General features: G+C 31.4%; 2 protein-coding genes across 2 annotated transcripts; both read left to right on the top strand.

Annotated features, from left to right (window-relative positions):
* Window positions 1-445: 445 nt before the first annotated feature.
* On the top strand, window positions 446-18,955 carry LOC132723354 (uncharacterized). The gene is made up of 4 exons (XM_060708052.1): window positions 446-828; window positions 8,532-8,605; window positions 15,872-15,941; window positions 16,617-18,955. The coding sequence occupies exons 1-4, from the start codon at window positions 489-491 to the stop codon at window positions 18,953-18,955; spliced, it is 2,823 nt and encodes a 940-aa protein (XP_060564035.1). The 5' UTR covers window positions 446-488.
* On the top strand, window positions 1,059-4,836 carry LOC132723353 (uncharacterized). The gene is made up of 4 exons (XM_060708051.1): window positions 1,059-3,186; window positions 3,739-3,798; window positions 4,244-4,427; window positions 4,650-4,836. Exons 1-4 carry the CDS (start codon window positions 3,136-3,138, stop codon window positions 4,685-4,687), a joined length of 333 nt encoding a protein of 110 aa, XP_060564034.1. The 5' UTR covers window positions 1,059-3,135; the 3' UTR covers window positions 4,688-4,836.
* Window positions 18,956-22,374: the final 3,419 nt, after the last annotated feature.

Here is a 22,374-nt window from a genome sequence, read left to right on the forward strand (position 1 = left end):
TTGGATGATATACAATACACAAATTGGCATATACATAGTGATATTACCCGCACTGTAGGTGATATATTTGGATGATATCACAGGGACATGAAGAGGCAGTTTCTTAAAATTTGTTACTGTGTCTAAATGTGTTTATGTTTTTGTTACTATTGAAAAACACACTAACAAATGACTTAAAATTTAATGATGACCATATAATTATTATTACTTTTTTATGTTTGTGCAATTAAAAATAAAATAAATTAAGTTTAAAGTATTGTATCTTTTCCAGGTTTCGAGCCCCATAAATTGAATTGAGATTATAAATGAAATTACATGTATATGTGATCAATTACGTTACATAAAAAATATTATATAAAAAATATGTTACAAGTTACACAAATTCTATATGCATTTTTTTCATCTGGAAATTATTTCATACATGTATTTTATTTTTGTATAATAATATATCAACCTTTGTCCTCAGGTAATTCTTAAACAGTGATAACATGGCATCTTCCTACGACAATTCCTCTGAGGAACAAACAGAACTACGCAGACTTCATCATAATCTTATCTCTGAAATTTACGATGATTTAGTTCAAAAAAGCATAGAGTATGAAAAATTATTTTTTCATTTCGGAACTTATGTGCCTCGAGGATTAATTGCCAATAAATCGAGTCTAGATAAATTTGAAACTTTATGCACCAGAAAAATCATAACACCAGGAGAAAATTATGAAAAATTGAAACAGATATGTCGAGACAGTGGAAATGATATTTATGTAGATACAATAGAAAAATATGAAAAGGAAATGGAAAAAGTTCGATCTCAACATAGATATACAGGTATGTACAAATAGAAATTCAAGTTTATCTGAAAGAAAAAAAAAACTTTTTTATTTGATGTATACATGTACATATTATAATGAAAATGTAATTGCATACTATGTCACCCTTTTGAACCAGTTACTAAACATACTTATTATAATGTAATTGCATACTACGTCACCCTTTTGAACCAGTTACCAAATGATAACAAAAAACAGTCAAAGATATGAATGATATTTTAAAGATTACTACTACCCCGTCCCTAGATTTGCCACTACTTGCCAGCTATTTCCACTGAAAAGGGTGGCATTAAGTGTAAAAAAGGTGGCATTAACTGGAAAATGACAAAATTCCACTCTTTTTCCACTGTAGTGGCAAAATTGCCACCAAATGCCACTATCCTTTGGTGGCATTTAGGTGGCATTGAGTGGAAATTTGAACATAGACTTTTTTTATGGTGGCAAAAGGGTGGAAATTGGTGAAAAATGAAACTTAGTTTATTTTGAAGGTGGAAAATTAGTGGCTTTTAGTGGAAAAGTGAAACTCTTACTATTTTCTGGGTGGCAAAATAGTGAAAAAAAACTTAGAAAATTTTGTGAATAACTTTAAGTCGAAAGGGGAAACTCTTAACTATTTTCTGGGTTGTATAAAAATTGGTGGAAAAAACTGAGAAATCTAATAATTGTGCATAATGCAGGGTTTAAGATTTATTTAAGTCAAAGCTCCAAACTGAAATAAATCTGTTTATAGTTTGTACTCTACCAAAGCATCAAGTGAACTTTTTATCAAAAATATAATTTATTGAAGTTGAACAGTTAGAAAATTTTATCAGAAACTCATATTTCTTAAACATACTAGAATGCCATGAACACAATTCTGATACAAAGTCACTGCCTCACAGTAACAGTATGATAATTCCAGCTGTAAAGTAGCAGGAAAAGACACAGAAATTGGACGTAAAATCACTTTTCCAGGCGTTAAACACATATAATTATGATCAGGAAAAATTAGAAAAGTATGGGGTTACTTAACTTCCCATTTTTTAAGGCGGTACATATTTTAGGGATGTAAAATTTGACTTTCAAGTCAAAATGTTTATGTTCCATTCTATGTTTGTAAAATAAAATTACGGCTTTTAAAGTGTACTTTGTTCTTTAGTTATAATCTGTACATTAATTAAATAGTTGAAATGTTCTTCTATGCCCAGAAAATGCATATCTCTGCATAAAGTTTGTTGCTTCTTCTATGATATTTAATGTCAATCTTGAATAAAGTTTGACTTTTGTCTTTTCTTCTAATTGACATAATAAATTGTCTCTTCAATATTACTTTAAACTGATATCTGGTGAGTACTAACACTTTTCATGTAATGCTTACAATAATTAAAGTGAAAAATGCAAAGGGCAATAACTCCAAAAGTATGCAAAGAGTTATGGTTCTTAAACACAGCACATTACTCAAAAAGATCTATATCTGTGAAGTTTCAAATTAATATCTCCAGTACTTTTTAAGCTTATGATCAAGACAAAAATTAAGCATAGAGAAGTAAAAAATGGCAATAAACCCCAAATCATGCAATAAAAAGTTATGGTTCCTTGGCATTGTAACTTCTCTTAAATGAGATTTAGTTATATGTGGAGTTTAAAATTATTGTCTCTAACATCTTTTGTGCTATGCTTTCAGAGGCTTTAAATCTATTGTAAAAATTAATGTGTGAAAAGTAAATAAGTCTTAATGTCTGATAAATTTCTTACAATCAGGATAAGTAAATACTAGCTAGTAAATACTGCATCCTCTAAGATTTAACAACACAGCATACATCTCAGATCTGATAAAACTACTGCCCTCTTATCTAGTAATCTCTGAATGGGGGTTAATAGTTTACTCATGCTGACCAGAATGTTCCATTTGATTATTTCGGGAGAGGCAACATTATACATGTTTTTATGTAGAATTTGTCTTAAAATAGCATGCTAAATTATCTTTCAAAAGCTTATTTCTACTCAATCTATTTAGGTATTAGATATAGTTATACATTCAAATGAATGTAAAAAATAAAATGATGGGTGCTATGGTTTTTGGAAAATCCCTCACAATTTAAAATTATAATGGACTGTCCATGCAGTTACACCATTGTAAAGTTTGAATTCAAAGGAATTGAGGTCAGTTAAAGCTTGCAAACACAAAGGAAATTATTGATATTGTAGCAATTCTGGAGATATTTTGTTTAAAATGTAAGAGTGCATATTTTTGATTTCTCAAAGAAAACATTTAAAGTCTTATTAGTGTGGTAAATATAAATGAGAAGTTTAAACTGAAGTGTGAATGTGTAGACAAGAAGATAAACAGCAGAATCATTCCCAGTCAAAGTTTCAGGTAAACAACTTTTACATACAATAATTATTGTTATTTATGCAGAAACTGTTTAGTTTTTTGACAGTAAAAATATGAAGTGGTATTGTATAAGATTGTGTTTTATATTTGTTTTGTTTGTAACTTGACTAAAAAGAAAGCTGCATGTACAATGTACATATAAAGAATGTAGGAATATAAAGAATGTAGGAAGATCTTCATCATTTCTTAAATACAATATGTTAGAAATTTTAAGTTTGAGAAAAAAATTATAGAAATTAATCAGTAAGTACAATATCATTATGTACAATATTACATCAATCAAACTATAGATAACCTGAGGTACCTATTACTACAACTTTCATGCTATAAACAATTTTCCTTGTGTGTCACATGTGGAGCAGATTAACAGTAACTGATTTATTAGTAAGTTTCATTCCTTCATTGTTGTAATTCAGCTTTCATGGTGCAGTAGATAATTATATAACCATAACTAGACAGTCTAGAGTAACATGCTATTAGGAGAATGACAGTTCATAACAGAAACAGCATTAAATAAGAATTATTATTTTGCAGACACAAAGCAATGAGGAGCAGTCTGGAGCAACACATTTGATCTTCAGTGGCTTTACAAAGGTATCTTGTTAATTCAAAGTTATTTTAGAATTAATAGGAAAGAAGTGTCACAGTACCCAATAAGACACTTTTCAGTTCTTGATAAATATAGCTATTAGTCACTACTTACAAACCTACTTTAATTCCAACTCTTTATGACACTTTAATTTGCATTTACATTTTGTTTTACAAATTTTAGAGTTTTTGTACATTTTAGCATGAAAATTTTATCAAATATTTATCCTGATGAAGGTTCGTTAAGAACTGAAACTGGAAGATTATTAATTACTCAACCTGCACTGGTGTTGATGTGTTGTATTTCTTTATTTCTTTCTTATTTTAAAATTTTAGAATTGTATACATATACCAAGGTCTTATAAAAGTGTTTCATTTTCTGTCTTTACATATTAGATATTGATAATCATTTTCTGTCTTTACTTATTTGATATCGTTAATCATAATTTAGGACCAAGTGATGGCAGAACTGAAGCTATATGCCTCAAAAGAGAAAGGTACAGCAAAGCTCTTCAGAATGCTATTCAATATAGAAGAGATTAAAGGCCGCTCATTGTTTGGTATGAGGAAAGGGAACAGAGAGTCTGACACCAGACCTTTTTGTGCAGACAAGGCAAAACTTAAGTTCTTGGAAGGTAACTAATGAACTGAATGAAAATATCATTTTGGATTCTGCGTATATTTTCTGCCTTGGAGTAAATAAGAAAAGTCTGATTCTTCCCTGTCTGCAGTGCTGTTTTTTAAAGTGTTTTAATCATATCTATGCACTCAAATTGAATATAGAAATATCCAATAGTCATATAAAATTGTAAGCTTATGTTTTTAATTATTGTTTTAATCATTCATAATTTTTTTAGTTTTAGATTGTGCTATCGAAAAGTTGCCGACAACCTAAAGGACTGAACTCAAACCGTCCAGGAATAGCAAGATAAACTGAAGAAAATAAATGGACTAATGTTTTGCTATTTTTTGAGACAATATATAATTTCATATGGGAACATTAAAAAGGATTATTTTTAAAATTTGTTTGTTTCCAATTTAGGGTACAGGGTGACTTAATTTCAAGCAGTTTCCAGCTATTGCCACCCACAAGGTGGAAATTTTCTGAAAGGGTGAAAATAGGTGGCATTTAGTGGAAACTGAATTTGCCACTATCTGGTGGCAAAATGGTGGAAAAGTGTCTAAATACTCCACCAATTTTCCACCCTTATGGTGGCAAAAGGTGGAAATAAGTGGCATTTGGTGGAAAATAAGTTTGCCACTCAATGGTGGCATAATGGTGGAAATTTGTCTAAATACTCCACCAATTTTCCACCATTATGGTGGCAATAAGTGGAAACAAGTGGCATCTAGTGGAAAATGAGTTTGCCACCCTAAGGTGGCATAATGGTGGCATTATGGTGAAAGTTTGTCTAAATACTCCACCAATTTTCCACTCATTGGTGGCATTTAGTGTAAAAAAGGTGGAATTAACTGGAAAATTATATAACATCAGTCCTGCTCAAATTTTTCACCATTTTCATGATTTGGGTGGCGTTTTGGTGGCATTATTGGTGGAAAATTGTCTAAATACTCCACCATTGAAAAGGGTGGCATTTTAGTGGCAAATCTAGGGACGGGACGGTATATATTTTTCCTCTATAATTTTGTTCAAGAGATGATCTTCTAAATTACTAGTACTTGTATTCATTAACTGAAGTATTACTTTAGAACGGTAATCATAATGCTTTTATTCAGTTTGGAATTTAATACATGGAGATATCAATTTTGAGTGCATTTTTAAATGATTATCATTACAAAAGCCGTCAAAGATATGAATGATATTTTAAAGATTACTACTACGGTATATATATTTTTCAAGATCTTCTAAATTACTAGTACTTGTAATCATTAACTGTCTGAAATATTACTTTAGAACGGTAATCATGTTTTTATTAGTCCCCTACTGGTTTAACCGGAGGGGACTTTTGGTTTACCGTCCGTCTGTCTGTCCATCTGTCTGTCCGTCCGTCCGTCCACAAAACTGGATCCCGCGATTACGTAAAAAGTACTGAAAATATTTTTATGAAACTTGATATATGGATAGATGGCGGTATGGAGATTATACACTTCTTTTTCTTTTCTTCCTATGTTGAAAATTCTTGTTGCCATGGCAACAAATAGTCTGAAAATATGGCAAATTTAACACATAAACTGGATCCAGTGATAACTCAAAAAGTACTGAAAGAAAATATTTTTATGAAACTTGAAATATGGGTAGATGGCAGTCTGGAGATTATGCACATCTTTTTCTTTTCTTCCTATGTTGAAAATTCTGGTTGCTATGGCAACAAATAGACTGGATTTTAAGATTTCTGATTTAAATTTTTCAGCTTTTTCACTATAAGTTCTTGATTTCTTAAGGTGTTTACTTCAAACTTTAAATACAAGTTTCTAGTCATCAACCACATCATATGTGGCAAGGCACAAAAATTATCAGTACTACCTCCCTTGAACTTAGAATTTTTATGAAAAAAAAAGTTTTCTTTTTTAAATAACTTCTTTATTTCCCAATGTATCTACTTCAAACTTCATATATATATATCACTCAACATTTTTGAGAAGGTTAAATACTCTAGCAAGACTATTTCCAGAATTATGTCCCCCTTGAACTTAGATTTTTTTCGAGAAATTGGTATTTTTTACTCCAACTTCTTCATTCCTTATAGGATTTACTTTAAAATCCCACATCGTAATAATATGACAAGGTTGTATAAACATAATTTCCTTACTAGGCAGGGAAACTTAACACATTACTGTGATATATATAGACAAACTTAGAACTCAAAGTTTAAGTTCATTCATGTCATTCATTCACTCAGGTAAAATTGAATTGCCAATGGCCCATCAGAATGTTGCTGGGTTTTAACCGGTAGGGGACTTATGGATTGCTTGCAATACTATGATAATTGCTTGTTCAGTTTGGAATTTAATACATGTACATATCAATTTTGAGTGCATTTTTAAAGAATTATGCATGGTTAGCATTCAAATGCACAGGTAGAGCATAATCACGAAGACCGATACTCTGGAGTGATTTATTACAAAGCATTTGAACAATAATCCATGCATTATGATATTATAATATAGAACAAATAACATATATTTCCATTCTAATACATTAAAGGAATTAATTAGAATATGGAAAAATTATATTAAGGGTAATGATATTCTCACTGACGTCATTTAGTTCATTGACGTCATATATGACAGCACATAACCTATTTTTGTGTATATGTATTGTGTTTTAATACCTATGTTACTATATATAGTAACAAAATCTAGGGTATTTCAGGGCCATTATGGCAAGATCTAGGTCATTATGCAATTTTGGCCGCCTTGCTACTCGGCATTATTTTTCCATAATGGGCGAGTGAATGAGCGCACGTGCAGAATGACGTCATCAACTTTCAAGATGACTGCTGACGTGAAAAAATGTGAAGAGTAGGGTTCTGTATTATTGATAGAAATAACAATATAACAACATTTTCTTATATTTATTTTGTGTTGTATTATGCACATCTTTGGGCCATTATCGCATAATGGCGAGCAGCAACCAAGTATTAACCTCTAAATAATATACTTTATTGTCCTATCTGTTTGAAAGGAAAATAGTACGAAGCGTGTTAGAATAATAAAAATTCTGTAGTTGGCTTTTAATTTGTTATAAATGACTCGATCGACATCATATTATAACAGAACATTCTTTAAGATAAGACATTTATAAAAATTTAACTCAAACTTACCTTGGCTCTTTAATGACCTTGATGGTCAATTAATAAAAGGATCATCTGCATATTTAAAAAAAACAAAACAGGACCTTCTAAAGGATTGAACTGATCAAGATCTTGAGCTTTAAATGACCTTGACCGTCCAAGTCAAATTATTGAATTTTGGTTTAAATTATCTTAATTTTGTTATTTGAGTTATTTAGGGCTTGGACAAAACAAGACTTGCTACCAATTAAACGTAAGGAATGATTTAGATGTGACCTAGATCTTAAATCTTGTAATTCCGTTATTGATCAATGAACATCATATTAGGTCACAAAATCATAAAAGCCAGGACCTGGATGTATATCAAACTCAAATTGACCTTGACGCATGTATGACCCTGACCTTGATGATCAAAGTATTTAATTTTTACTGGTGATTTGTATAATTCGTTGTACTTGTAACTTGGTTTTTAATCAATACTAGATTATTTTCATACTTAGACAAAACAAACTTTAGGATTTGAATCACACGTTGAATAAACAACACTTGTGACCAAACAGACATGTATAATAATTAAGATATGTCATTGATGTTTAAATGACATTGACCATTAAATGATTGAATTTTGATTATATTTGTATATATAACTTTGTCATTTACAGTTCAGCTCGAGTGTAATGTACAATTTGTGTGCTTCCTCCGCAATCAACGTTTAAGCGAACTCATTTATGATTAATCCCCCTCGTTTTTCTGAGAGTAATCGCGGAGAAACACCCATGATCATGCACAATCGCAGAGTTTTTAGAGAGGGTAAAGGTATTATCGTGGAGATTCTCCAAAAAAATCACGATTTATAAGTTGATATTATATTTAAAAATTATCCTTTTTCATTAAAGTACATTTTAATTTTAAGTACATAAAGTTCTTTTCCATTTTATTAAAAAGAAACTACAGTCTTATATATTTGTGTTTTGAAATTTGTAGGTCCACAGGAAGCTGAGAAAAAACATACAGAATCAAAAAGAAAATTTACTGTTCCTCAGACAGAACAAAAAGAGGTAGAATGTGTTTCTTTTGCTTTTTCTGGTTAATATACTGGTACATGTATAACTGTTTGTTTCTGGTTAATATACTGGTACATGTATAACTGTTTGTTTCTGGTTGATATACCGGTATATATAATTATAACAAACAACCATGGTTTAAAAATAACTATTATTTGTATGGTAAACCAGTATTATTAAATTGCTAAGGCACACAATTTGGTTAGCAAGCTTTGTAATTTCATGATGCTCTTTTTAGCTCACCTGTCACAAAGTGACGTGACAGGATGAGCTTTTGTGATCGCTTTTCGTCCGGCGTCTGTCCAGCTTCCGTAAACTTTAACTTTAAATGACATCTCCTCATAAACCAATAAGCCAATTTCATCCAAACTTCACAGGAATGTTCCTTTTGTGGTCACCTTTGAAAATTGTTCAAAGAATTTAATTCCATGCAGAACTCTGGTTCCCATGGCAACCAAAAGAAAACACTTTAATTTATAATATCTTTTTCTAAAACATCCAAAGAGCTAGAGCTTAGATATTTGGCAAGAAACATCTTCTTGTGAGTGTCTACCAAGTTTGTTCAAATAAAAGCCTTGAGGTCAAAATTGGCCCCGCCCCAGGGGGTCATTGATTTTCCCTAGATTCATATAGTAAAAACTTAAAAATCTTCTTTTAAAGAACCCAAAGAGCTAGACCTAAGATATTTAGCATGAAACATCTTCTAATGGGTGTCACCAAGTAAGTTCAAATAAAAGCCCTGGGGTCAAAATTGGCCCCGCCCAAGGGGACATTGATTTTCCTTATATGTGTATAGCAAAAACTTAAAAATCTTCTTTGAAAAAACCTGAATAGCTAGAGTTTAGACATTAAGCATGAAATATTTTCTAGATAGTGTCTACAAAGATTGTTAAAATGAAAGCCCTGGGGTCAAAACTGGCCCTGTCCCAGGTGTATCATTGTTTTTAACTATATGTGTAAAGAAAAAACTTGAAAAAATCTTCTTTTAAAAAACCCAACAAGCTAGACCTTAGATGTTTAGCATGAAACATCTTCTAATGGGTATCTAGCAAGTTTTTTTAAAAGAAAAGCCCTGGGGTTTAAACTGGCCCCGCTCCGGGGGGCCTATATACAGGTGAGCGACTTCAGGGCCATCATGGCCCTCTTGTCATTAGTTACACAGTAGAAATATGGTGATAAATGCTGCAAAATTCATCATTAATGGCATAGAACATGTTATATTAATATCCAACTCACTTGGATTTTGACATCTGTCCAACACTTTCGGTTAAGTTTTTCAAATCACCCTGTGGATATTGACAGAATTGCCCTTTTTTGAAATATATAATTTTTCGTACCACCTCACTTATTTCCTATACCTTTTGAGAATTTTCTTTGAAATGATGTGCCCTGATAAAGAACTATTATCCAGACCTGGGGATGATTACATTGATCAGTATTTAATTAATTACAATTACTTTCACATTTTATTGTGATTGATTATTATTGATTACTCAGACTTGCCTCTGTAATCAATTAAATTACAATTACTTTACGACTTTGACTTTGAATAGAGTAATTGATAAATAATTGATTACATTCAATTTAAAGTAGAATCCCTTTTTTTAGACCACCCCTGAATTAAGACCACCCCCTTATTAAGACTATTTTTACAAGGTTCTTTATGTCAATGGTTACATGATCCAGAAAAAAGAAGAACCGCTTTTCCACTTTAAAGACCACCTGATTCAGTTGAAATTCTTTGCTTTATTCTTAATTTGATCCAACTATTGAGGCCACTTATATTAAAGGCAACACTTATCTAGATCTTAAATTTGTTGTTGTGATCTGATGACACTTAATTTCACAAGGTGTGAAACACTGTTATTATTGGATCATTGTATTTAATAAGGTGAGAAGGTAAATTTTAGAGTGGTTTAATGTTGCTTTCAGCAATTTTATTTTGTGAAGAATTAATTTTTATTTATTAGGTGATTTATATATTATATTTTTTATTAGAGTCTCATCCATACATAACAACATAAAACAATTCAATTACATAAATTAAAAAAAAATAAAAGTTATCTATGTACGGCCATTCTAATCAGAATTACATTTTATTATTTATTCATTATGTACATCATATCATAATTGATATTGAAATCGGACCAAAGAGAATTTTATGTTAAATTTCTTCAGAAATATGTTTCCCTCTTATCAGATATCAAAGAATACTTTTATAGTGTCTTTTATATTGTATTTGTAGCTTAAGATACATACCATCTTTTTCTCATACAAAATGACTAAAACAGACCATGGTCATAGAGTATGTAAGCAATGATAAGACTATTCACAATAAAGACCACCCCACAATTAAGACCACTTTGGTCTATACTAGATGATGGTCTTAATCAAGGGCTTTTAATGTATAAATGTAAAACAAAAGTTAAACTGTATAATGTGAAATAAAGGCATTATTTGAATTAAAATAGTTTCTTGTTAAATCCAAAAGTAATCAATGTCAATCAAATTGTAATCACAATTACTGACTAAATTTTAGCTGTAATTGATTAATTACAATTAAATTAATCAAATTTGGGTAAGGTAATCAATTACATGATTATTACATTGTAATCATGTAATCAATTAAAAATCAATGATTACAATTAATGGTTACCCCAGGTCTGCTATTATCCCAACTGCTAGGTAAGTTGACATAACTCTGTCTTGGATTTTGACAAAAAAATGACACTTTTTCGACATTTGGATAGATTTTGTACTACCTCACATCTTTAAGCTTTGAAACGTTTATGACAGCCACCCCCACTTTCAGGCCAAGTACTTATAATAGTCTTATTAACTCATCAGAGTAAAACTTGCCTATTCCTACTAAGCAAATGTGATGCCAAACATCTCCCATATGTTCTTTAAACAACATCTGATCTATTTTGACAAAAAAGGAGTTATCAGTGGGTGGTCTTTTACTAGAGTCCTTAAAATGATTTAGGTTGTTTGCATGAGTAGCCTAAGATAAGCACAAGTTTCGGCAATATCCGGTTAACGCCCCCTGGGGGCATTTGCCGTTTAGGTGTGATCTGGGTCATTTAAACGCTTGCCTTCAAAAAGTATAAATAACGCTTTAAAATGCCTGTGAGCAGGAAGGTCACGTGCATAAACTATCAAATGAACCCAGTCAAGAAATATAACAGCATTTAACCCGTTAACATAAACGAAGGCAAAAATCAATATTCTTAAAAATTCAATGTCTTATACTATATAGCCAAAGATTAGCAGGTCCAACTATATCTTAAATAACCGTCCATGATCGTAAATTTCACGATTTCTGTTTGACATTTCTTTACTTTATGCACAATAGCAATCGCGAGAGTCACGAAATTATTGTGACCCTATTTATGTATTTATCCATATATGGTAGTAACACATAAAACAAGATTTCAATAGGGTTCACTACGGGAGAAATAGCACCTGTGAATTTACCCAGTTAATAATGAATGATTATAATAATTTCCTTTGTACACAACATATGTTCATTCCGTAAATTGAATTCACTAACACACTTCACCCAAAAGATTGCAAATCCCATTTCCTTCCCTGAGAAATCTTATCCTTCAGTGACATGCTGTATATGCAGAAATATTATAGCTGTCTTATATATACTCTGGTTATCTCATCCGGGGCAGAAAACCAGAGTATATATATAGCGACAGATATATTTCATTCTATATTAAAATGCTACTGAAGGGGAAGTTCTCCCCGGGAAGAGGGTTTTCTTCGGGGGCCTTTATAATTAAAAAAATGGGGCTTGGCATTGTTTTGGGGGAAGTATCTGAATGACATTTTACGGAATGAACGTATACATATATGCTAGAAGGTAAATCACCCGGGTGCTATTCCTACCATTACATCTGCGTATAAGGAATCTTTCCCGGGTGAGTTGCCTTCTACGGTAAATGTGTTCATTCCGTAAAAAGAAGTCATTAAGACACTTCCCCAAAAAGAATACCAAGCCCCATTTTCTTAAGCATTGAAGCCCCCTAAGAAAACCCTATTTCTTGGAAGAACTTCCCCTTCAGTAGCATGTAAGTAATGCTTTATAAATATCAGTCGCTATATATATACTCTGGTTATCTCACCCGGGGCAGAAAACCAGAGTATATATATAGCGACAGATATATTTCATTCTATATTAAAATGCTACTGAAGGGGAAGTTCTCCCCGGGAAGAGGGTTTTCTTCGGGGGCCTTTATAATTTAGAAAATGGGGCTTGGCATTGTTTTGGGGGTACTGTCTGAATATATATATTACGGAATGAATGACATTTAAAATAAAAAGGCAACTTTCCCGGGACGTTTGCCTACGCTAGTTAAACATAGTCGGAAACTCTCCCGGGGCATTTGCCTTTTGACAATATATATAATGTCGATATGGACCATACTTTCAGCTTTAATAACATTCATTCCGTTAATTATTCTACCAAATGTGACTGGGCATTGTTTTGAAGGAAATGTCTGAAAATACTTTCTTACGGAATGAACCATATTTAAAACAAAAAGGTAACTTACCCGGAACGAAAATGTATGCGTATCGTTGTTTTACATTGTAGGCAATTTTCCCCTTACTATTTTATATGAATTTCACATAATCCATCAAATAACCACACAAAATAAATAAGCTTCCATTACAAAATTGGGATTTAAATCAGTACCTAAAAAGTACTATTAGTTCACATAATGTATCCCTTTTGTGGCCCACGAATTTAAAAAAGAAAAACACGAAAAAGGCGTGCTTTCTCATCCACGTGAAATCCGCTACAACTTATTTTACTCATTACATTACATAACTATGTAGAACTTTGTGATGGACGAAATTCAGAAATATTTTAGCTTTTGTATATTAATTATTGGTCCAGCAAGCGTATGACCTGATGTGATCATAATGCTTTTTTATCCAATTATTTAAATAATAATTAACTTGCTAAATTGTATTATTTTACATGGGCGGCGATTTTAGTTCATGGGAGGGGGTTAAGCATCATGTGATTATTTTGAGATTTCAACTTCTATATATATGTATCACGTGACTAATTACAATATGCAAGCGTCTTAATGACACAGATGAAAATAACAATCGCGCACAAACAGAGGTAAAAAAAATAATGAAATGCAAATGCCCCCAGGGGGCGTTAACCGGATATTGCCCAAGTTTCACATAATGGTATTATTCAAATAATACTATATGTAACTTCTAGATATATAAAAACTATTACAAGTATTTAACATTTATTCTTAAATGAGACGTTTTAATGATAAACAATGATTATATGAAAATATAAAATAGATATGTTGATAAGAAGTAGTCTTGAAGAATAAAGTTCCCATGAGCTAAAACTTTTCAGATGAGCAATGTTAAAATCTCACAAGAAACTAACATGCCCTGACTTGTAGTTTTACAGTTTTGTAGCCAACCCCACTCCTTGTAGGTATCTATTTAAGTAATAGAAATCATGCCCGCAGGGCCTTCCCCAGGCCAATTTAGCGCCCCGGCACCGGGGCGCTTGTTTTTCCGTTTACGGATCACTCACTGTAGGTATCTATTTAAGTAATAGAAATGAATGACCAAACATAAAGGTACATAATAGAGGTAATAAGTGTAGCATTATGTAGACAGAAACATTGGCTGAGATATGAAAATCATAATAATGGGTCAAATAGAGCCATGCCCCTTGGAAATGAATGACCAAACATAAAGGTACATGGCTTAAGTATAGCATTATGCAGACAGAAACATTGGCTGAGATATGAAAATCATAATAATAGGTCAAATAGAGCCATGCTTCAGTTGCATGATTTAATTTATAACTTTGACTTAAGGTATTAGGACCCTAATGGGCACTATCAGGAACTAAAAAATTGACATCATAAGTCAGATGTATACCTTAAAGTACACCTGTATGCAAAATTTAAACAAAGTTTACCGTACGGAAATCAAGTTATGGCCTCTTTTCTGAACTCAAGCTAGGATGTTATGAGGGCCCTTTTTTAGAAAGTAGGAACCTTTAAATAAGCTGCAATAACATTCTAATGAAAAATGTTTTCCCATTAATTTTTAGTAAGAAACAAATAGTACCATTCAGCTAACAATCCAAATAAGGTTAAATGGGGTTAAAATTGGCCCCGCCCAGGGGGTCATTGATTTTCCCTATATGCATATAGTAAAAACTTAAAAAATCTTCTTTTAAAGAACCCATATAGCTAGAGCTAAGATATTTAGCATGAAACATGTTCTAATGAGTGTCTACCAAGTTTGTTCAAATAAAAGCCCTGGGGTCAAAATTGGCCCCGCCCCTGGGGATCATTAATTTTCCTTATATATGCATATAGTAAAAACTTAAAAAATCTTCATTTAAAGAACTCAGAGAGCTAGAGCTAAGATATTTAGCATCAAATATGTTCTAATAGGTGTCTACCAAGTTTGTTTAAATAAAAGCCCTTGGGTCAAAATTGGCCCTGCCCCGGGGTCATTGATTTTCCTTATAATTATGTGTAAAGCAAAAACTTAAAAAATCCTCTTTGAAAAAACCCAAATAGCTAGAGTTTAGATATTAAGCATAAAACATCTTCTAGTGAGTGTCTACAGAGTTTGTTCAAATAAAAGCCCTGGGGTCAAAACTGGCCCCGCCCCAGGGGTGTCATTGTTTTTAACTATATGTGTATAGTAAAAACTTAAAAAAATCTTCTTTTAAAAAGCCCAATGAGTTAGAGCTTAGATGTTTAGCATGAAACATCTTCTTATGGGTGTCTACCAAGTTTGTTCAAATAAAAGCCCTGGGGTCAAAATTGGCCCCGCCCCAGGGGGTCATTGATTTTTCCTATATGCATATAGTAAAAAATCTTCTTAAAGAACTCAAAGAGCTAGAGCTAAGATATTTAGCATTAAATTAAGCAAGTTTGCAACTAGCTTGTCGCAAGCTTGCAACTAGCTTGTCGCAAGCTTGTGGTGCCTTTCAAATCTAAAGCATGCATTGCATTTTTGAAAACAGGCTGCAAGCTTCCCGCAAGCTTGCGGCAAGCTTGCCGCGAGGTTCCAATTTTAAGCTTTCCGCAAGCTTTATGTGCAAGTTGCGACAAGATTTTTGCAAGCTTTTATAAAGCTTGCGATTTTGGTTTGGGTACTTAAATTACCAATATTACTGTAAACAATAGACATTTTAGAAAATTACTGAATAAAACACAATTATTTGTATTATTAATTATGTTGCAGGATATAAAAAGACTCAAGATAGAAGATTCTCCTCAACAAAAACAGTTAGAATATGAAAAGGCTAAATCAGGTATGTTATGTAGAATATGAAAAGGTTAAATCAGGTATGCTATATAGAATATGAAAGGGATAAATCAGGTATATTATATAGTAAATGAAAAGGTTAAATTAGGTTTGTTATATATAATATGAAAGGGCTAAATCAGGTATGTTCTATAGAATATGAAAAGGCTAAATAAGGTATATTATAAGGAATTTAAAAAGGCTGTATAAGGTACAAAATACATGTATATTATATAGAAAATGAAAAGGCAAAATCTGGTATGTTATATAGAATATGAAACGTTAAATTAGGTATGTTATATATAAAATGAAAAGGCTAAATCAGGTTTGTTATATAAAATATCAAAAAGCAAAATCTGGTATGTTTCTATAGAATATGAAAGTTTAAATTAGGTATGTTATATATAGAATGAAGGGGCTAATAAAATTTTAATCAGACAAGGCTAGATATCAGGTATGTAAAGGCTAAATAGGTATGCTTCATATAATATTATAAGGCTAAAACAGGTGAATTTTGCCCGAATTGTGATAATTTTATCATATATCTTTGTATTTAATTTATACTTTTACAAAACAACACTTACTACAAAATAATCATTTCAATGTAAGGGAACTCTCTAGTTTGTGAGGGAATCTTGTAATGTTAAGATAATTTGTGAGTTTTGCTTTCAATAAATTTCAGGTTGTCGTACTCAATTGATAGAACATTATCGCAGTGACGTACTTAAAGTATCAGCAATACCTTTACAACCAGATGAGGAAAATTATAATTTCAGTGACGTTTATATTAGACCCACTATAACAAGCAAAATAGAAAAGAATAGAGGGGAGTCTGAGGAAAAAGAAATAGAGTCCATGTCAGAGATTTTCACAAAGAACGGGGATCCACAGAAATTTATTTATGTTGTTGGAGATGCAGGGTATGGTAAGAGTAGTTTCTGTAAATATTTGATCAACTGTTGGTGTATGGCACACAGTGATGGACACAATGAAAATGATGAGTTTGAAGGAGTCAAGGAAATGAAGAAATTTGATTTCATGTTTTATATTTCTCTTAGACATAACATAAATGTCCGAAGTATCCAGGAAATGCTTGAAATGCGATATGGTAAGATAAAAAATTTAAGTAAACTTCTTGAAAATGATTCTGAAAAGATAATTATTTTGCTTGATGGTTTAGATGAATGGTCTTTTGACAGTGAGACTAGGAATGAGTTCCAGACAGGCCTTCCGGAACGTGACTTTACAAAGAAATACACCATTGTTACTACATCACGGCTATGGAAAATTCACAGTTTGAGAGTAAGTAAAAGAGAGATTCATCAATTATTGGAATTAAAAGGGTTTGATAAAACACATGAAAAAGAAATGATTAAGAAAACAATAACAGCATTGAACGAATTATTAGATCCTAATGTGTGTGAACAAAAGCTTAGGATACCGTCTGTGGTTGGCCTGAAACAGGTACCAATTATGCTGCAACAATTGGTTTGTCTATGGTGTGATGGTAAACTCGATAAAACCTCAAGGTGTGCTATTTATACTGGTATGTTAGAACTTTATTTCACCTGGAATATCAATAAAACTTTAGGAAATAATACAGAATGTATGGAAAGTTCTCAGAATGTTGAACTCCCTCAGTATTTAACAGATGTAGAGATATGTAGATTAAATAGTCATCTTATATATGGTGTGTCGCACTTGGCTTATGAGACATTGTTCAATTATCCAAAAGATAAGTCCTTAACATTTGACAAATCTGTGTTTGATGATTTAAAAATATCACATGAAATGCGAGAAACATGTCTGAAACTGGGAATTTTGACAGAAGATAAATGTCCTTCTTTATCTGTATCTAAACCTAAAAGCTCATTGTTCTCTTTCATTCACAAATCAATGCAAGAATTTATGGCTGCAGTGAATATTGGTATCAATTTAAATGCAAACATTGGTTTGTCAGATAGTACAGTAAATGTTGAATTAGCCAAGACGTTTATTAAAGGGGCATGTTCAACAGTAAATGACATATTAGAGCAATCAAATGTTATCATAATGCTATGTGGTCTTGAACCTAGATTAGCAACTAATGTTTCAAAATACATATATGATACAGTGTCAGAAGACTCTGGTGTTCAGGAATACAGGAGAACAATAAATAGACGAAGAGAAGACATTTTTGCAATTCGTGTTATGGTTTCTGAATGTGATACTAGACGTATTACTGATATTCAAAGGCTTATTTTTGAGTTAATTGAAGAATGCAATTCATCAGATATTCATGGAAGCCGTCCTGTATTTTATATAGGAGATTTTGTCTTTGATGAATGGAATCAGTCTTGTGATATTGTTTGTTCAGGTATTGATCAGCATCAAATTGTTCCTGACTCTGTTCTGTCTATTATTGTAGATGTCTTCAACACAAAAAATGTTAAATTTACAAAATATTTACCAATGTTTCATCATCTTGAAAAAATTACAATAGAATATGGATGTGTATCACGAAGGTTTAGTACACAAAGTGATAGTACACAGAGTAATGAACAGAGGATTAATGAGATAAACAATTGTGTATGTGAGACAATTAAAGTGAACACTTCAACATTAAAATCTCTGTCTCTATATAATGTCTCTTACGATGACGAGTATTACTCAGTGTATAAAACAGTTGTTAGTAACCTTCCTAGTATGATCAATCTTGTAGCAATAAGTATGAGATATATAACATTGAGTCATGATGATACTACTACATTTTGTAATTTTCTTGAGAGAACCAGTGATCTTGCACAAATACATCTTGAGTCTGTTAAATGTGAGTGTAGGAAGCAGCATGATGTACATTTATCAAAACATCAACAACTTCAGTACCTTTTTTTGAATGATGATGTAAGTGTGATGGATGCTGATACTACTAACCTTGAAATATTTAAATTTAGTGCATTGAAAGATAGTAATTATGAGAAAATATTTGATATTTTTAGAAAATCTTACAAATTAAAAGAACTTGAATTGTATGGAGATTGATAACAATAAATCTCAATTATATCATACCAACATAAACAAAAGAGACTAGTCACAGTATTACCATTGTTACACAATCTCAGTAAGCTTAAGTTAAAGTATTGTAGATTAACTGAACAATATAATACAGTCACCTTTAGAGATGAAAGAGTTTAAAGAACATTGAAGCTTTATTATGTCATAATGAGTTTGACAACATGGAAGAAGTTTGTTGATAGTCTTCCTCATATTCCTCATACTGTAGATGTGAGTGTAGAGAACTGTTATATAACAGGAGATGGTGAGGAGTTTGATGATGATTGGTTAACATTAAGAGGAGGGAAGGTAAATGATGCTACACAGTATGTAAGGGATAAGGATCAGTTATTTCTTGTTAAACGTGATAGTGATTATGATGATGATTTATGGTTATACTTTTCAACAAAAAAGTGATAAAAGTGTCCATTTAGTATACATGAAGTTAACATAGTCCATTTAGTACACATGTAGTGTACATAGTCCATTTAGTATACATGAAGTTAACATATAGTGTTAAAACCAAATTATTGCATGTTAAAAGAGATGATAACTTGGATTTTCATTTTTCAACAAAAAAAATGATCTGAATTTTTAACATAGTGAGAGAGAATACATGCAGTTAACATAGTGCTTAATCTAAATTATTTCATGATAAAAGACATAATTATTAAAATAAACATTATCAGCAAAAAAAATAATATTAAAGTTACATATTGATATGTTAAATAATGAATGTAATACAATATGATAGATAACAATCATCAAAAACAGTTCATTAAGTATCAATTTCTGATCATTGTAGTAATATTGAAATTGATGAAAGTAATATTCAAATGTGTATTTCAATAAATAAATGAAAGAAACGCAGTGACATATAAAGAAAATATAGGTAACTGTTTTTTTTAAAGATAAGGGATAGTTTGTGAAAAGTATGATTTGAAAAAGTAATAGGTTCTTTGAATTATAAATACATAAATAGATCAATAGATTAGCAAGTAAATAAATTAATGAATAAGTAAATATAATAAGTAATTTGAATGGAAATATCATAAAACAGAAATTTAATGTACAAGGTCAGAAAAAGTAAAAGATAAATATAACATTCAAATACCAGTTATATTGTATAATATATGATAGGATAAGGGAATGGTATATGTAATTAACAGTTATATGAGAAATATGTCAAGAGAATGGTATATATCAATACCACGTATATGATATATAGGACAAGGGAATGGTATATATTAATACCAGTTATATGATATAATGGACAAGGGAATGGTATATATGAATACCAATTATATGACATTTAGGACAAGGGAATGGTATATATAAATACCAGTTATATGATATATAGGACAAGTGTTTGGTATATAAAAATACCATAAATGTATATTATATGTTAAAGATGCAAAGGAAATGGTATATATGTTATATGATATATAGGAAAAGTGAATGGTATAAATGAATACCAGTTATATGTTATATAAAGCAAAGGAATGTTATATGTAAATTCCTGTTATACAATATTTAGACAATGGAATTATTTAAATTAACACCAGTTATATGATGTATAGGACAATGGAATGGTATATATAAATACCTGTTAGATGATACATTTGTATATAGGACAAGTAAATTGTTTCATTGAGATGAGGACCATTTACATGTTATATTTTAGAGATTCCTTCTTTGATTGTTTTATATTGTAAAAATTTACAAATTGTAATTATGGAAAACAATAAATGTGTACAAGTTAATACTGTTAGTCAGTATTATTCAAACAGTATCGTTAAAGGGTCTCCACTGAGGATAATATTTTCTTAATTTCTTGACATGATAGGACGGGAGTTATGTTGTTGAGGTTTCTTACTATTTGAATAAGATCTATTATTTTTCATGTATAAAATTTGTATGCAAAATTTCAGATTATTTGCTCACTTTGTTTTTCCAAAATACTAGTAATCATTTTAGCTTGAGTATTCAATGAATAACTAATGCTATAATAGTACTTACCGCATTGGCGTCAAACTTGGGTTACTTTTATGTGTGCAAGTTGGTATTTAAAAAACTACTGAATGATCATTTCAATTTACATTCTTGTTCTTTAACATGACTAACACAAATCCCATACCTCTCATATTTTTTTCCTCATATTTAGGCACCTTTTGCGATTTAAAAAATCTTGGTTAAGTTTTTACGTATAAGAGTGGATTAGAACTTCACACACATATATGAGAGTAATAGGAAGTCACTGTCCGAGCACATAGATATTTGACAGAATTATTTCCCTTTTTGAAGTTAGAAAATTCTGCATTATCCATCACTGTTGATAGTCAAGCACAATGTTCTGTCGACAGTGTTTAAATGTTTATAGCTAAAGTCCGTCTGAAAATTACACTTCATTAATATCGATTTTCAATTTTATTTCGAGTATATTTCTTTAGTATCATTTTTTCCCTTATTGAATATCCCGATTAATCTGTTTTGGATTTTCTATTTTTATTCTTTATTGTTTGGCTTTTGGACCTCAGTGGAGCTCCTTTAAGTGAACTATTTGCTGTTTGTGTTAGAATGATAATTTTAAACACTAGGCAAGTGTAGATATACCTTGCTGTAAATTTAGATGTACTAGTATATACTGTAACTACATAGAAAGTATAACATGATTTGTAAACAAAACATGTTATACACCATACATGTAAATATGAATTTTCGCTCGTCTCACCTGTCACAAAGTGACATATGAGCTATTGTGATCGCTTTTTGTCCGGCATCCGTCCGGCTTAAATTTTTACTTTAAACGACATCTCCACATAAACCTCTAAGCCAGTTTCATTAAAACTTCACATGAATGTTCCTTTGGTAGTCAACTTTAAAAATTCTTCAAAAAATTTAATTCCATACAGAAATCTGGTTGCCATGGCAACCGAAAGAAATAACATAAAAATTTTCTTTTAAATATAAACTGAAAGAGCTAGAGCTTAAATATTTGGCATGAAACATTGTTTAGTCAGTGTCTACCAAGTTTGTTCAAATAAATTCCCAGGGGTAAAAAATATGGGGGGATGTCATTGATTTTCCTTATACATACCAGTTCTCAGCTGTCCCTTGGGGATATATACCAGTTCTCAGCTGCCCCTTGGGGATATATACCAGTTCTCAACTGTCCCTCAGGGATATATACCAATTCTCAGCTGTCCCTCAGGGATATATACCAGTTCTCAGCTGCCCCTGGGGATATATACCAGTTCTCAGCTGCCCCTTGGGGATATATACCAGTTCTCAGCTGCCCCTTGGGGATATATACCAGTTCTCAGCTGTCCCTTAGGGATATATACCAGTTCTCAGCTGTCCCTTTGGGATATATACCAGTTCTCAGCTGTCCCTCAGGGATATATACC

Source organism: Ruditapes philippinarum, unplaced genomic scaffold (assembly GCF_026571515.1).
Source record: "Ruditapes philippinarum isolate M1 unplaced genomic scaffold, ASM2657151v2 ctg5195_1_1_1_1, whole genome shotgun sequence".
NCBI lineage: Eukaryota > Metazoa > Mollusca > Bivalvia > Venerida > Veneridae > Ruditapes > Ruditapes philippinarum.

Bases quoted from the DNA above. Each gene is read 5' to 3' on its own strand.
- LOC132723353 (XM_060708051.1), top strand. From the start codon at position 3,136: ATGTGTAGACAAGAAGATAAACAGCAGAATCATTCCCAGTCAAAGTTT. The intron at 3,187-3,738 runs GTAAACAACTTT...ATTATTTTGCAG, and splicing joins ATTCCCAGTCAAAGTTTCAG to ACACAAAGCAATGAGGAGCA. The intron at 4,428-4,649 runs GTAACTAATGAA...TAATTTTTTTAG, and splicing joins AAAACTTAAGTTCTTGGAAG to TTTTAGATTGTGCTATCGAA.
- LOC132723354 (XM_060708052.1), top strand. From the start codon at position 489: ATGGCATCTTCCTACGACAATTCCTCTGAGGAACAAACAGAACTACGC. The intron at 829-8,531 runs GTATGTACAAAT...TGAAATTTGTAG, and splicing joins ATCTCAACATAGATATACAG to GTCCACAGGAAGCTGAGAAA. The intron at 15,942-16,616 runs GTATGTTATGTA...AATAAATTTCAG, and splicing joins ATATGAAAAGGCTAAATCAG to GTTGTCGTACTCAATTGATA.